The following is a 16,443-nucleotide window of genomic DNA, read 5'->3' as shown; positions in this document are numbered from 1 at the left end:
GCGCTGTCTCGCAAAGCCTCCCTCAGCGGCTGCGGCGGGAGCCGGGAGCGGGGGTGGTGTTTTGGAGTGCTGCTTGCGGCGGCGTGTTCCCTTTTTTGGAGCCGCTCTTGGAGGTTTGTGACTCCGGGAGAGCCCCGGGAAAGGCTTAGCTGCGCCAGCGCTTGGGTGCTTATTGCCCCCTGGTGAGGTGCCCTCTGATCTTGGGCCAGGGCTGAGCCCCTAGCCCACTACGTGGGTGTTTCTCCAGCTGCCTGTCAGTGCCGCGCAAGCCACACGTATCGGTGTCCCGTGTGACCTGCTGGCTCACCGCTTACAAGGAGTCACAGTCCTGAATTTCACCGTTGAGTTCATACCCTGCTAATAAACACCTCCCGGAGCTTGGATTGGGAGCTGTCGAAATTAAAGAGCGGGCTGTTGCTTCACGGCAGTGAAAGGAGCCCTGTGTGCTTTGTCCCGCCCTGGGCAGGCGGTGCCCGGGCAGCGGCGTGTGGGCCGCCCCGGGGTGGCCGCGCAGGTACGGCCGTGTGGGTGGGAAAGGCAGCCCGCTGTGCTCCGGAGGTTCCCGCACTGTGCCATCACTGAGAGACAGTCAGTGGCAGCTTTGCTCTGTGGGTTCACTATTTAGGGTCATGATGCTGCTGCTCTGTAAGTAATCCCCTGTCTTCAGTGGTTTGTTTCATGTGTTCCAGGAATTCCATGCGTTTTTTAGGGTCTGAAAACTTTAAATCAGATGGCATGCTTAGGGCAGGGTCCCATCTACCTCACAAGAGCTCTGCTCTTGACATGTGCTGCTAACTGGCTGGCAATGTTCAATCCTTTTCACGGACTTGATTTCTTCCCCTTCTGTGCTTACCTGCCACCTACTTCAAAGTCCATAGAATATCTTTTTAATCTCCATGGAATTCTAGAATCATAGAATAGGTTGTATTAAAGATGATCTAGGTCCAAGGCCCCTAGCCATGGTCAGGGATACCTTCCACTAGACCAGGTTGTTCCAAGTCCCATCTAACCTGGCCTTGAACACTGCCAGGGTTGGGGCATCAATAACTTCTCTGGGAAATCTGTGGAGTTTTGTTCTCCATTAAGGGTTTTACGCTGGATGTAGTGGGATAGTTCCCCACTAGAACTTTAGAAACTGTGGAAAAATCTTGCAAGTTGTTCTGTCTGCAGAGTGACATTTAACAAGTTTCCATATGCTTTCGTGTTTTCTTAACAGTGCTTCAACACATTACAGTATTTTTACACATTTGGGTACCTGCACAGTAGCCTTCAGTGATTTTTCTGTCTTTCTCAAGGATTTCAAAGAGGGTCTGGTGGCAATGCAGGCAGATCGCAATAAAGAAGCTCAGGAGAAGTTTGCAAGGTCTTGACATCCAGGCTGTTCTGTGATTTTACTCATTGAGTGGTGAGAATTTATTATGTAAATGTGTGCTTCAGTCCTCCCTTTTACAAAGAAGTGGAATGAAGTGGATTTTTTATTGAAAAACAAATTTAGCACAATAACTTTCAAATAAAAATTAGAGCATGCTGCCCATCCTCATGCACACAGGCAGAATTTCTGTAGAGATCCCAACATTAGAGGCACCATTGTTTGCATCTAATAGATTAGTGCTGCTTAGGGATATGAATTTTTGCATTTCTGTGCTGGGAAAAAAAAACTGGCAGAGACATTTTCAGATAAAAGTCCTTTTGTCAGGAGAGCTTAGTCTGCTGAAGAAAAGACTGTTACAAGATGAGTATAATGGCATATATTTCACAGGGACTGTCTGAGCCTTCCTACTTTTTGTCCTTTCACTGACTGGACGTTTACATTAGGAAGGTTTACTGACTGGAGCTTGGCAGTGTCCAATTAACTATTAATTTCCCCAAACAATAGAGTGCATGTAATGTAGTTGTTCCTCTGGCAGTCATCCTCTTGAGTTAGCTTCTTTCCTGAGAAAGAAGGCAAAGTTCAAAACTGGGGGGGGTAAATCCACATTGCCCTCATCTGACCTGCTACAGCAATAATCAAATGCCTCTTGGCATATTCCACTGCTTGATGCATGGACAGAGTGCACAGTGAAGGAAGTGCTGGAGCTGCCGGTGGAAAGGAGTTGGGGCAGGCACACTGAAACATCCCTTACTTCTGGTGAAGATGGCAGCCTCCTTTTAGGCCTGAACAATATTTAATGCCAGCAATTTTCTAAATTCATTCTTCCTGGTGAGTTATTCTTGCATCCTGCAGCCACTGCTGTTCAACTGGAGTATCTGTCTGAAATGGGAGATGATTAAGCAATCCAAAACTCCCAAAATTGTATTTAAATGCATGTGTAAGGTACATACACTGTAACAGCCTTAACAGGGGAGACCTGAGGGGAGAAAATAAAATTTTAAAAATACAGGAAGTTTAAATCCCTAGTATTCCAGCTTTGGTTGCTGAAAAAAAAAAATAGCCAAACAAGAAACTTGCTATTCTATACCAGCAGGCAAAAACACAAGCGAGAAATGAATAATCATATTTCAACAGAGGGAAGACTTCATGCTGAGAGATTTTTGTTAAGGTATTACCTAACTATCAGAGTAAAGACAAATTGGTAAAAGATGCTCCAGGCCTGCCACAATTTCATATATGCTGCAGAGGCTGCACACCTGGGCAGCCAACTTCTATAGAGCTGTTTCTATTCATTGGCTCTAGATCCTGTTTTATCCAAGCATTTTCCTGACTCCTTCAGAAGCTCAGCAACTGTTGTTGTTCTTGCATTTCACTGTGTTCATGTTCTGGCTTTCTCAGGCACTGAGAAAGATTCAAAATAGGTAGAAGTGCTTGGCAGTGGCAGCAAAAATCTGAATGGTTGTTTGGCTGAAAAATGGCCATCTGAAAATTGTCAGCATTTCCCAACCAAAAATTGAATTCTCTCTTAGAGAAAGGATTTATTCCCAGCCTGCCACTTAGCCCTGTTTTTCAACAAAGCAAATTCCTTTCTGTGCTTCTACCTCCATTTAACCTCAGTTTTTCCTTTTTCAATTGTAAACCTTTCATGACCATATCTTTTTTGCTTTATGTTAGCTGAGCACCTTGCTCAGAGAAACTATTTTGCTGGGCCTTTTCCATACTCCCATATCAACAGTGAAGAAAGAGGAGCACGAATACACCCAATGTGTATCACAGGACTGGCCACGGTTGCCCACTGCCCCTGCAACTGCTCTGTGGCCAGGCTGGCTCCTACTTAAGGCCACGTGCCATCCCTGCAGTACATGGATGGGGCAAGGAAAAGCCAACTGCCCTTCAGCCATGTTCTTATACCCAGAGCGCTGAGGAGCTGGGCTTCAGGTCATGGCACAGCACAGGAGGGATCTGAGGCCCTCACCCAGCACCATGGCAGGACAGGAGGAGGCCAGGCTCATGTGGAGGGAAGGGAGGAAGAAGGGGAGCTTTCCCATCCCCTTCCTGTGAGTAGGTTAAACAGTATGAGAATAGAGAAGGTTTTCCCATCTCACAGGCAGATTTCATGCTCATGCAAATTCAGATCTCATTCCAGTTTTGTAGATGTAAACTGAAACAAATGAATGCCTCAGTTGCTGAGGTAGTTTGCAAAATACAGGTTTTGGTTTGTAGTATTCTAAACTTATTTTATACACAAAGCTGCTAGATGTAGAGTTCATGGCTGGTGTAGCAGCTGTTGTAGCACTAATACTCAACAAGAAAAAGGACATGGAAAATTGGAAAATCATACTGAAATACAATTATATATACAAATGCTTAGTAGCCATAAAATGCCACATTTAGATAATCTTTACTGTATTCTTTGTGATAACATTATGAAATAATCTTCTATGTTGTGATGGTGCATCTTCACGCAGAGCTGTTTCACTCAGAAATCAGGTGTGATCCCTTCCAGTAGGTAGATTGTTGTTCCACTTTGACAAGATAAAAACTGAGGAGTGAGAGAGAGCAAATAATCTGCCTGAGAAGTCTTTTGGGAAGGTAGGAACAGAGGTTGGTCTCTAAACTTAGAGAATCATGGAATCATTTAGGTTGAGAAAGACCATTAAGATCATTGAGTCTGTGTTTCTTTACCCTCACCCCGACATCACTGTCATTCCCTGTCAGAGCTGCAAATGCCTCTGCCATATGCTCAAAGGTGATGAACATTTACATTTATTCATCTCTTTCTGAAGGCAGAGGCTTTTAAATGCATTTGTACTGTTACATAAACATAAACCTGGAAACTGTGAAGTTCATAGTGTGCCAATATTGTTGATGGTAGCTGAGGTCCAGTGTCTGGGTAAAGAGCAGTCAAATACACTTATATGGAAGAGATAGTCCAAGTGAAAGGAAATCACATGAAGAATTAAGGATTTTGATGGCCAACTCGTTTTCCAGTTGCCTGCTTTGTGGTACTGCTCTTGTACAATTAGAAGAAAAATGTTCAGGGAAGTTTTGATAAGTAGACTTCACACACTGGACATCTTCATTGTAAGCAAAACATAGAGAAGGTGGCTCCTGTAATTACCTCAGGGTAACTTGGTGGCTGATCCACTGATGGCCAGGAAGCTGCAGTTGAAGGGAAGTCTGAACTAGGTCCTCAGCAAGTGTGGTTTTCTGAAGGTTTCTTCTTGAAAAGATCTGACTCACTCTTTCTTAGAAAAACTGAATATAGGTCCAGACAGCACGGCAAAAGAATCCAAGGCAACTTGCACAGGCAAAAGATAAGATATTTTAGAAGGGTCTGTCAAAATCCAGCATATTGTCTCACTGATAGCTTTGAAAGACAGTCTGTGTCCCCTCTATAACTCTTAATTATGTTGTGCAGAATTGTTACCAACTCTAATGGTTTTTAGCTCCACTCACTGCAAATGCCCAAATACCTTCTTGAATACTGCGCAGTTAAGGCTCTAGCGTATTTTCTAAAGATGTGAAAATTTGTAAAGACTGATCTAAAATTTGCAAAAACAATGCCAATCTAAATAACTGACTGCCTAGGGGCAAGAACTATAAAACTTTGTACTCCAGACTTCTGGTACAGGCTCTCCTGCCAAAGAGTGGGCTGGTTGCACGTTAGTCTTTGCATCACTTTCTTTGTCTCATCTCTGTTCTTGTCTAACCCAGCCTTCCTCCTCTTCACCAATCCTTCTTGCAGAGGAATGTGGGGTTATTCAGGGCATGGTTCAATCCACTTTGTTAGAACCAGATATTAAAGAGTCAAAACCAGGCACCAGGCTACTGGCTAAGATCTAACTCTGGGGCAAGTAGCTCCCTCTTACACTTGCCCTGTCACTCAGGAGGTGTCTGGAGAGTGAATGTCTTTTCCTTCCACTGCTGGCTGAATGGCAGATCTGGACATCTCTTGCAGACCAAACTGGAATAAAGCATTTGTTGCCACATCCCTTCACTTTGTATTCTGTTTCTGATGGGGGTCGATAGCCTGAGAAAAGCCTCATTAAGACAAGAGCTCTACAGATGGAGGAGCAAGGGAAAGCTTCCTGTGCTTCCTCATGCTGACCTGACCTCTTTCTTTACAGAGAGAGAGCACTAGGATGAACATTTTCTGTGACTAGAGACAGCACAGGGCAGGGAATGAAGATTCCTTCTCACAGCAAAAGATCAGCTGGGAGGTGGGTAGCAACAAGTCAATAATGGAATGTTTTCAAGGATGGATCAGGCTGCATGTCCATGAATGACTCTAGCAGTGTGCATTCATGCCTAGTGACCTAATTCCCAGTCCAAACAGTGGAACCTGATGCTGGGGATGATGGCTGGGTGAAGATTTGCACTAACAGCAGTGGCCCACCAGCACCTAAGTCAGCATCACCTCAAGGGGCAAAGCAGCAGAACATTTCCTCTTGTGCCTTCCTCACCACAGCTGCTGCTCTGATCCCGTGCCACTCTCCTGTCTTCCCCAGCTGCTCTGCTGTCATAATGCTGTGCCAGTATTGTGGAGAGCAGGCAGAAGTGGTTGATCCCATTAAAACTGGTATGAGTGGAAGAAGAAGAGACAGATTCATGAGCACCTTGACAAAGCATGCCCCTGAAGCTTGCACTCTTCTAATCATATCCAGCACCATCCCATCAGATATGGGTAAAATGTTTAAATCCAGTTGATCCCTAATGGTTGGTAAGGGGTTTTTGGTCTCCTCATCCATCTGCCTGCTCTAAATTTTGCCCTGAACAATGTATTTGCTGTGCAAGTCATTCCACAGCACAGCAGGGCCATGGACCATGGGCTCAAATCCAGCCTGGAGAGGATGAGGTCTGCTGCTTGAACCTGAGGTTTATGCCCAAGTGATTCTGTCAGCAGGCGATTTGGTGTGGGGGGTGAAGGAGTAGGAGAATTTATACCTTTAGAGCCCCTTGTTCAACCTGTAGTACATATCATTAACATTAACTTCTCTTCTTCCAAGACACATCAAATGTCAAGATAATCGCTGTGAGCCTGTGAACTGCAGCACTGAAAATAATTATCAAAGCCACTCTCCATTTAAACCAGAAGAGCTGTTGCTCTTCTGTAATGAAAAGATCTCATGCTTTGCCCTATCACAGCAGGGATCCAGGCTGTATTAAGTCATTCTTACTGGCCTTAAAGGCTTTAGTGATGTTTCTTTCATTTGAGTGTTATCTTTCTGCCAATTTAGAATCCCATCTCCTCCCTATAAAGCAAACCTGTAGTTATCCAAGCAGTAGTGGAGGATGGTAGGTGGCAAGGAAAACATAGATAGCACAGGAGCATTCTTTGCAGCATTTAGAAATAATGAGTGCAATTTCCTAGGTCTTAGGACTTTTTATCCCATAATTTCAGGAAGAGGAGAAGTGAACCTCAGTCAGACAGGAGCCCTAACCATATAGCTGTAATACCACATTGTAGGTAGCAATAAGCTACCTACACTGCACTGCTGCAGCTCCAACAGGCACCAAAATTATAGTAATGATGCAAGAGCTTTGGGACTATCAGGCAGCTTCCTCCCCCAGGAAGGACAGTGAGGACATACATTTTTTAATGAAGCAGTGTATTCCCTTTCTTCACTGATTTGAAAGAAGCTTTAGATTTACATCTCCACTTGCAAAAGTAGGTGTTCAGCCTCCTCTCAATTGCATGCAGATTACTCTCCTGGCATACAAAGGGAAACCAGCAGTTTAAGAGCAATGTGTTTATATTGTATTTTAGTCCCAAAAAGTTCTTTTCATAGTGACAGCTTCTAGTGTGATCCCATGTGCTGTGCTGCCATGTGGGCAAATGCTAATTCCACCCACCAAATGTGCAGGAAATGAGAGTGAACGGGACAGGGGTCAGGAGCAGACTCCAATCAAAGGTGTTGAGTACCACTGGCAGATGGAGCACACTGAGCAATTAATAAATCCTTTCTTAGGGTGGTACCATGTTGGTGATGATGAGTTTGATAATTGCAACAGCTGTATCACTGGTATATTGCATGTCATGCATAATACTGCTGTTATCCCTATGCTGGGAGAAACAGAGCTGTAATAAATGACAAGACTGACACATGCAGTCCTTTGTTTTGTAAGGTAATTACAGGTAAGGAGTTAGGCCACATGTGTAGCAACATGTTCCAAGGATGACTCCTGTTAATGGATAATTAAACTTTAAAACCACCAAGGACTGGGAGTTTTCCCTGACTGTCAGAGCTGAAGGAGGGTAAAGGCAAGGACAAATCAGAGAGGTTCACATTTGGCACAGGCAACATGGACTTGTCTGGAAAGCAGTGGCTTTCCTCCCTGTCTCTCCCGTGCTGCAGGCTGTGTCTCCTTTTCCCTCTGCATTTAGGTGAGGTTGCCAAGTGCAAGAGTGTGAGCCTGGGGCTGGCCAGGGAGCCCAGCTGAGATGGTCCTTGGGGGAAACACTGATTTCCTTCTCGCAGAGCGTGGCTGCAGCCTGGCTCTCAGTCTTGCCATTGCACCCATCCTGTTTCATTAGAACCTGTTTATATTTTTCATACTGTATCTACTGCTAATTACAGCCCAATAATACTAACTCAGTGTGCAAACATGACCATCATCCAAATATTGTTTTGCATAACCAGAATTCTGGGGTTGCAAACATTTGCATAATGTTTAATTATTTAGGCAGAACATAAAAATTGTCTTCCTCTCAAAAGCATTTTTGTGAAATGTCTCAATAATTAAACACCACTATGTTTATTAACAGCAGGGAAGATTCATGAAATGTATTAGTCAGAAAAAAGCAAGTAGCTGCATCTACAGTAATCAAAATATGCCATTCCAGAGTAGGTCCCCAATCAAGGCAACCACCAGCATGAACTCCTATGTGCAACCAAGCAGAAGACAATTAAAAGTGTAACAGTTCAGCTGCTGTAACTTGGAGGGGTCAGGGAGTCAGAATTCAATGGCTTAATTCACTCTTTAATCAATACATAACATTTTGAGAAGACTGGATCAATTATATTGAGCCAGCTGAAGTGAGCCTTTTGTCCATGAAGGTAAAATTTGGGGTCAGCTGGAGCCCTACACGTGGTGCTGCAGCCTGGGAAAGGCGTCTGCAGGCTCCTGCTCCAACATGCTGCCCATTGGAAGGCGCCTGGGCCCTCAAGCCAGGTGACAGGCACACATTTCAGTGGCACCTGGAATAGGGTTCCTCTAGTCTAACAGGCTGGAAGAAAGCAAAACAGGGTCTAGTGAAGTAGCCAGAGGCACATAATGAAAAAACATCTGCCTTGATGGCATAGGGAATGCTCCTGCAGCATTTCTGCACCAGTGCTTGCTGATAGGGAAGAGTGACCAGTTTGGATCTCAGTCTCAGGACTCTTTGTACAAAAATTCCCCTAAAATGAATGGTCGGAGTAGACTGAAGTTGACAAATGCGTTGGGATATCCCAGCACAAGGCAAGATGCAGAGGTTCTTTCAAGAAAGTAAAATTTGGAGGCTGCAGAGGAAGAGACAGATCCTGGCTGTCACCCACTGGACTCCAATTTGATCACAATAGTCAATTTTGCCCAAGTGTAAAAGCTCCAAATTGTATTAGGTTGTTTGAAAGGAAGGCAGAATTCAGGACCAGAGATTGTTTCTCAGTTAAAGGAACAATTGCCCACTAAATTAAGAGGAAATATGTCTTATGTCCTGGAAACAAGCATTCATCTCTAAAGTAAAATATTTTTATAATTTGAAATTATGAGCTTGCATATGAGAGAAGCATAAAAATGGAAAGGTTATTTTATTTTATTTGGGCAAGATTGAGGTTTTTTATCCTCTCTATTAAATTTAACTTTATACTTCAGTTGTATTTCAATAACGTTATGCAAGAAATTAAGCTTGTGCCCTTCTGCCCTCTCTGAAACTCATCTGCTACTTGCTAACAAGAACTCTACATTACTCAAGCCAATTTCTGCAACATGCATATAGTTAAGAGGCTTCCTTTTTGTCCATCAATTCAATAACAGCAGCCAAGGAAACCACCTCTCCTGCTCCAATACCATTTGTGTAATTTGCAGGGCTCAGTCTGAGCATTACTGTTTTGTGGCATGGTGCCAGGGGTCCTGTCACCCAGGACGTGGTGAGGGGATGGCTGACTTTGGCAGGTGAATTTGGGAAGGTGTTTGTGCAAAAGGATAAAGCAATCAGGGAAAGCAGCACAAGTCTATCTGCTGGAATAACCACCCTCTGCTTTCACCACATGAAAACCTGGGCCCACATAAACAGGCTCTGACAGCAAACACTGCATTCTTCCTCAGCCAAAGCAAAACCTTCCTTCCCATCCTGCTTTAGGGCAGTAGGTCACAAATCTAAATCTGCCTCCCCAGTCTCTTTTCCGTAACCCCAAGGTAAAATAAAATATATTCTCACTTTAATTGAGAAAGCTGGGGCATGAAAAGGCAATTCAAAGGCTCTCTGGTGAGCAGCTGACAGCACACCCACCATTGGAAGTGCCCTGCACTCTGCTGCTGGACAAAGTTCAGCAGCTGGATCTGATGCTGCAGAAACACAAGGCACCCTTGGGTGGCAGGCAGCTTGCTCTGGGCTGCTTCAGCACACATGGAAAATAAACAGAAAATCATAGAGGAGGAAGCAGCAAGGAAACTGGGCAGTCAGAATTCCCAGTTGAGGTGGAAAGGTTCCCTCTGTTATCTCTAGCTCAACCTTCTTTACTTTGTGTGGCTTTTCTTCCGTCCAAGACTGTAGCAGCACCGTAGCCAGGCTGTGCCCAACACACTGCCATGCTGCCCAAAAGCACAGGCAGCATATCAGGTGCTGGAGCACATCCTGTGAGCACTGGAGCTGCATTTACTGAAGAAGCTTTGCAGTGCCACAAGGTTGGGGGCCAGGGAGTGACTAGTGCCATGACTTGTCTTACTTGGGACTCTCATTGTTGTTGTTCAACATAAAGGCATAAGCCAACCTAGAGGCTTCATTAAGCAAAAAGCAATCCCTTCTGTGTACTTGAGGTGAGTGCTGCAGGAAGAGGCAGAGGAGTTAAAAGAAGGCAAGTCTTGTTTCAAGGAGTGGCTAGATGGGGAAGATGATGTCTGTTTTGCCTGGACAGGCTCAGGACCTTATTCTGCAGCCTTGTCTGCAGGCAGCCTGCCCATCAAAATTATCTCCGGTGCTGAGTGCAGAGGGGATGAGCCAACAGCTTATTAAATAGGAGTCTGTTATTTCTGCTGAGAAAGGTGGCTTTTATTTTCCTGAAGGGTTATTAACTGAATTCTTCTCTTGTCCTAACTCTGGTTGTTTTCCTCTGCTTTTTCCAGACAGTTCTCCTTGGTTCTTCAGTGGAGGCAATAACTTGGAGGTATTTACTGGTAGTCTTGTTAAATTTGGGGTGGAGGAATAACAAATACTTTGGAAATAGGATTTCTTTGGGAAACACAATGACCAGAGCCTGACTTTGGGACACACTTGGCTCTGCAGTTCAGCAACTGCTCATTTCAGATGGAGTGTTGAAATCTTCACAGCACCTTGGACTGCCACCTGCACAAACAGTCCCATGACTGGAGTGGGACCCCAGAGATGTGTAAATGTTGGCCTCACCTCAGCGTGTTCTGGTACCAGCTGCTGGCTGGGGAGGGCAGCACAGATTGTGGTGGGCAAGAGGAGGGTCTTGAAGGACTCCTCTGCTTCCTCACTGTCTCTGATGGGGCCATGGTTTTCTGCTGCTTGGCCCAAGAGCAGCATAGGTGGCCTGTTTGCCTTGTCCCAGAGCTGCCAGCATGGGTGACAAGTGCCAGTGTAGAAGCCACATGCTGGCAATTGTTGCAGGACCCATTGGTTCAAAGGGTCATTTTTTAGTAGACAGTGAACAGGGAATTATTTCTTTTTTCTTTTTTTAATTAGAGGTTTCTCAGGAAGAACTGACTCTCAAAGGCAGGGTAATAATTTACATGTCAATTCTAAACTTGAGAAAACAAGACATATTTGAAAAAAAAGTGGAGACTACTGGTTACAATGAGTTAAGATATCACACTACTTTTCTCAGCAACCTTGAATCTGCTTCAATGGAATTATGAACCTGCAAAATACATCATTTCATACTTATTTGCATAGGTAAATGAACAAAGCAAAAAGAAATCAACAGTGAAAGTATTCAGTGTGATGGTGAGTGAGATGGAAGGAAGGAAAATTATCTTCAATCACTTTGCTTCAGTAATATTTATATGCTCTTAGCTGCATTCCTAACAATTCTTAAGAGAGAGATTTGGGATCCTGGAGAGGGAGATAGGTCAGCATTTCCCAGAATGATCTCCATTTAAGTTGCCTTAAGTAAGCTACAGTGGTTTTCTTCTGGGAATACAGCCAGTGTGCATAGAGAGAATCTGCAGCAAAGGTGCTGCAAGATACTGCAAAGCAAGAAGGTCTGAACGGTCTGTAAATACATGTCCCATCAGTCCCCAGTTTCAAAGTGAAACATCATGCACAGAATTATCTGGGAGTAATAATCCGTAAAAAATCTATATGTGGTTTTTATTTTGTGAAGTCAGACAATAAAAGATCCCACACTACAAAACCTCAGTGTTTTCTGTCACTTTTTGAGTATCTTGGCAAACGTTGGGAGTATGTAAGCCTGAGTGAGAGCTGTGCCCCACTGGAGCTGAAATGCCTTCTCCTACAGGAGTTAATCCCAGGCAGACCCATTGTGCAGGATCACACAGGGTTACCTTCCCCCTTGGGGTTTTTACAGACACACAGCACTGCCCAGTGTTCACACTGGGGCTTCTTTGGGCTCTGTAACAGTACAAAAGTTACCTTCTAACCACAAACACAAAACCCTATAATTAAACCTTTGTTACCCACAGCAAAGGGCTCATCATGTATACAAAGCAAACATTTTGGCAAGTTTATTGTGCTCCTTGAGACTAAGACAGAATTAATAGCATTGCAAAATTACAGCAAGCTGCTTGCTACACTGCTGCTGGATTTTTTCACTGGAACAAGATTTTATGTTCCTCTTCATCTTGAAAACAAATGCAACAGTTTTTATTGTCAAAGGCAGAACAGTGCAAAACACCATATCAAAGTAAAGACTGAGGGATATTTTGGCCTTAAAAAATTGCACTTCACTGTCCATTTATAATAATTTAGCTGTTTTGGGTTTTTTTTAACATAAAGTTACTAATCATTGGGAGGTAGCTGATTAGGGTATTCCAACTAGTTAACTGCATAAATCATCAAATTTAGGGCTTTTGTGCTGAAAAATGCCTGATAGATGATTTCATTTGCATTATGTGAAGCCTTTCACTGCTGGGAAGGCACCTTGCTCATTAAACAGAAAGCCAAAGATGTCTCATGCAGCACTTCTGGAAAAGGAAACTTCTATTTGTCAAGTCCATTTTGTTGTTGTTCTTTGACTGTAATTTCAACTCTGTTACTTTATGTGCATGAGTCATGAACAAAAGGTGAATTTTTACATTTAATTTCCCTGTTAGATGTTATATTCCAACAATATATATTGCAACTGCCTGAGTAAAATGGATCAGCCTGAGTTAGTCATATTGCCTCTCAGATGGAAAAGTAAAGTATAATGATGTCCTCAGGAAAGCTGATCAGATCTGAAAGGCTTTTCTGGTGGCATCAAGTGTGAAACATAACTCACTGTTCATACAGAGGAGAGGACTATATTTTTATTTACATCTTTCTATTTCCACAAATGAGCCATTTCACCAAAGAAAAATACATGAGTTCTAAAACTATTTTTTGCCTACCTACTGCAGGATGCCTATAGCAAGTCCTACTTGCATGACCCTTTTTCTTAGAAATCTGGAGACAGAACAACACTGTGAGAAAATAAAAATTCCCCTGGCTGTCTTATCAGAGGTTCAAGTAGCCAAGTGGCTTCTCTTGCACAAAGGCCAAGGCCATTGCAGTGGTGGGAGAATATGAAGACGACTGATTGCAAAGGTTCTTGCAGTTTTAATTGTTTTAAACTGGGAGGGAATTGTATAAAGACAGAATGTACTTTTAACTACATTTCCTGAAAACCCATTCATGGGGCAGCAATAATTAGAGAGTACAAATTTGGTCTTTTTTTAACATGTTATATTCCTTAAATAGAGAAACTGGGATTTCTTTCAGGATTGCTACAAAAGGTAATGGTATATCTTAACATTACACTTTTTGCTAATTAGTTATTTATTTCAGAATGGGTGTTTTGAAAAGAGGGGGAGTTAAGACAATTTTAATGTATCTCAAAAATGTGTCTATTTCTAGTGTAGGTCCTAGAATATTAATACCAAAACCAAAAAAATATATCACTTGAGATTAAGGACTGTGCATGCTTGCTCATGGGGGAGAAGCGGGAAAATTTTTTGCACAACCAACCTTCGGGCAAGTGAGCCCAAGGCTGCATGTCCTGTAATTAAGTTACCATTTCTGGTGTGGATGTGTTTGACAGAGAGCTGCCTGCCCTTGTGATTTCAGCAGGTGTCTCACACTGCCTTTTGCCACCTGCAGGAAGGAGAAAGAAATCCCTGGGACAGCTGGCAGAACCCTGTTTGGGTTGGTGCTACTGCCAGCTCTGTGATGGGCTGCAGCAGGTCTGGGCCCATCCAGGACCCAGCAGCCATGCAGGCTGAGCCCGACAGCAATGCAGGCTCACTGGCTCTCCTAAGGCTCTGCAAACACAAAACTAGCTTTTCCTCCTCCTGTTTTTACCAATGAAAGACAGCCTGACTGAAAACCTTTAACAGCGCCTTGGATATTCACTCAACTCTCTGTTTCTTTATTCATTACTAAATGCAGTTGTCATTACCAAGAGGGCTCAGGTTTTCCTTCCTGCCTATGTAGAGAAGACAAGATTTCAAAACTGCAAACACAGGTGCTAGAAAATCCTATATTTCCTAAAGTCTCCCCACATTTTTCCAAAGAGAATGTAATGTGATAATAAAAACAAAACTGCTAATATAAACATAAATAAACCCAGGGATTGCAGTGCTAAGGTCGGACTTCACCCATGCATACAGAAAATTAAATACTTGTCTTAGCAGTGGGGCATCACAGGGTTTGTTCTTTGCTACTGTAACTCATAAGGAAGTGTTAAAATATGTTCAGAGTAGTTTCAGTCAATCAGCAGTAAATGATTTATCTTGTCAATCTTGTTAAACAAGCGAAGGTGAAGAGCTGAGGAGACTTCATGAGTGGGAGTCACAAACTGGCGGGGGAGGCTCAGGCCAATGAGCACAAGGATGTTACATAAAGGCAGTCAAGTACAGACATGCTATCTGTATGTTGCTGGTTTTTAATGAGAGGAATTAAGATTATGTGGGGGGTGATATGTGAAGCTGGCACTGTGATGAAATTCACAGTTTTTCCCAGCATTTCAGTTTGAACTTTAGCTCCAGGATTTTCAGTTCTTAATTTTTAATTAAATTCATATTGACCATTGTTACTAATACCTGACTCGGCATGAGGTTTCACAGGAAGGAAAGCCAGTTGCAGCCAGATGAATCCAGGTAGGAAAGCAACTGTGAATTCATTGCTGAGCTTCCAACTGCAGTTCCATTCCCCTACTACTCACCTGCTTGAAAGCACTGTGCAACCCAGGTTGCTCACAGAAAGAACTGAGGAATTTTTTTCATGGTCACACATAAATGTGCATATTTGTGCCTCCTGAAATGCAACCTAACCCCAGAAACTGTACCACTGGCTTAGCTAGGCAAACCTGCAGCTCAAGCAACACATTTGAATGGAGTGCTCACTAGCAGCTATTCAGGAATACCTCCATGGGCCTAACAGCTTTGGTAGAAAGGGTGTCACATGATTCCAGTGAAACACATCAAGAGAATCAGGATGTAAGTGCACAATTTATAATTGCAAACAGAGAAAACCATAACAAATAGAATTTTCCAGCAACAACAGAAGTTCAGCAAAGTTTAGCAAAGATCCTGTTTGGATACAAACATCAGTAAAAGCAGAAAATACATAAGGCAAAAGTTTTATTTTCCAAAGTGTAAGTATGCCCTTAGCATAATTTAAGTAATCCATTGCCATTGCAATTCTGATTGCTACAAAATTGAAGGTAAACTTTTTGACTGCACCTATTGCACACTTTCTCCACAGCTGTATAATAAAACCCTTCTGTATCAAAAGATTCTTCACTGTGATTTGCTGGTCTGTAGGAGTTCAGTTAAGTAGTTGACTTAATTATGAAAGATGCTCCCTGTTTGCCTCATTCTATTTTATAATCTGCGGCATATCACTCCAAGCTTGAGACTTCTTTTTGGCCAGCTCCATCCACGATGGCTGATTGGGAGCAGCATTACTGCCTTTCTTCAAGTGGCTTATTTCCTCCTTATCCACCAGTGCAGGTGATGGAGCTACTGGGAATAAAGCACATGGACATTTTACACTTACCTGCTGAGCAACTAAGCACTCTATTTTATTAAGTATTTCCCATGCCTTGCCCTGTGGTAGAAAATCTTTACATTTCACATGGAAGCTGCTTGTGCCATAAGTTATTGAGAAAATTACCATTCTGTGCTCTAAATAATACAATGTTTTTCTCATCACTAATATATTTTGATTCCTAAATTTACCAAAACTCAACATGATGACCTGGATTCCTTGTTGTGCCCTATGTTAACACCCAGGCCAGAGAAGAGAGAGTCTTTTCATTAGATAAGGTATTCGTGTGTGAATTCCTCCTTTACTCAGCCCCCAGCTCACAGGAATTTTATTACTTCAAAACTTCTGCCCTGCTTTCAAATTTGAATTTACCAAACAGATTTACAACAAACTCATTGTGGGAGGACTGATGGTCAGACAGTCTGTGATTGCACCATTCCTCAGCTTGCTGAGGAAGTCACATTGAAATTGAATGCTATTGTAAATATTTTTGTTTACATTTTACACTGGGGTAGTGCATTTGGGCCTCTGTCCTGGGAAAGGGCCTGGAGTTCTTGATTCGCATTTCTTGCAACACAAGTTTTTGGCTACCCCTTCTTACTCTTTTGTTTGTAATCAAACTAGTCAAAAGAATATAAAGAAATAAAACTTCAAATAA

The 16,443-nt window shown here is 43.0% G+C and overlaps 1 protein-coding gene and 1 long non-coding RNA gene across 9 annotated transcripts in view; one reads left to right on the top strand and one right to left on the bottom strand.

Moving 5' to 3' along the window:
• Window positions 1-31: 31 nt before the first annotated feature.
• LOC135293676 (uncharacterized) lies at window positions 32-12,186 on the top strand. Of its 2 annotated transcripts, none has more exons than XR_010355797.1 (3): window positions 32-113; window positions 5,503-5,595; window positions 10,700-12,186. It is a non-coding gene; the product is annotated as an uncharacterized LOC135293676 (long non-coding RNA). The 2 variants fall into 2 exon arrangements; XR_010355798.1 differs by having other exon boundaries at window positions 5,884-12,186.
• CRACDL (CRACD like) overlaps window positions 11,845-16,443 on the bottom strand; it is a 69,836-nt gene continuing 65,237 nt past the window's right edge. For 4 of the 7 annotated variants that reach the window (XM_064408111.1, XM_064408109.1, XM_064408110.1 and 1 more), the window contains one exon: window positions 12,220-15,760. In XM_064408111.1, the coding sequence (XP_064264181.1) occupies window positions 15,615-15,760 (146 nt within the window). In that variant the 3' untranslated portion in view covers window positions 12,220-15,614. Of the gene's footprint in view, window positions 15,761-16,443 lie in introns of all 7 variants that reach the window. The other 3 variants (XM_064408113.1, XM_064408112.1, XM_064408107.1) reach the window with 3 other exon arrangements.

The sequence above is a fragment of the Passer domesticus genome, chromosome 2 (assembly GCF_036417665.1).
Source record: "Passer domesticus isolate bPasDom1 chromosome 2, bPasDom1.hap1, whole genome shotgun sequence".
In the NCBI taxonomy this organism is placed as follows: domain Eukaryota; kingdom Metazoa; phylum Chordata; class Aves; order Passeriformes; family Passeridae; genus Passer; species Passer domesticus.
This window is presented reverse-complemented; position numbering and strand designations above follow the sequence as displayed.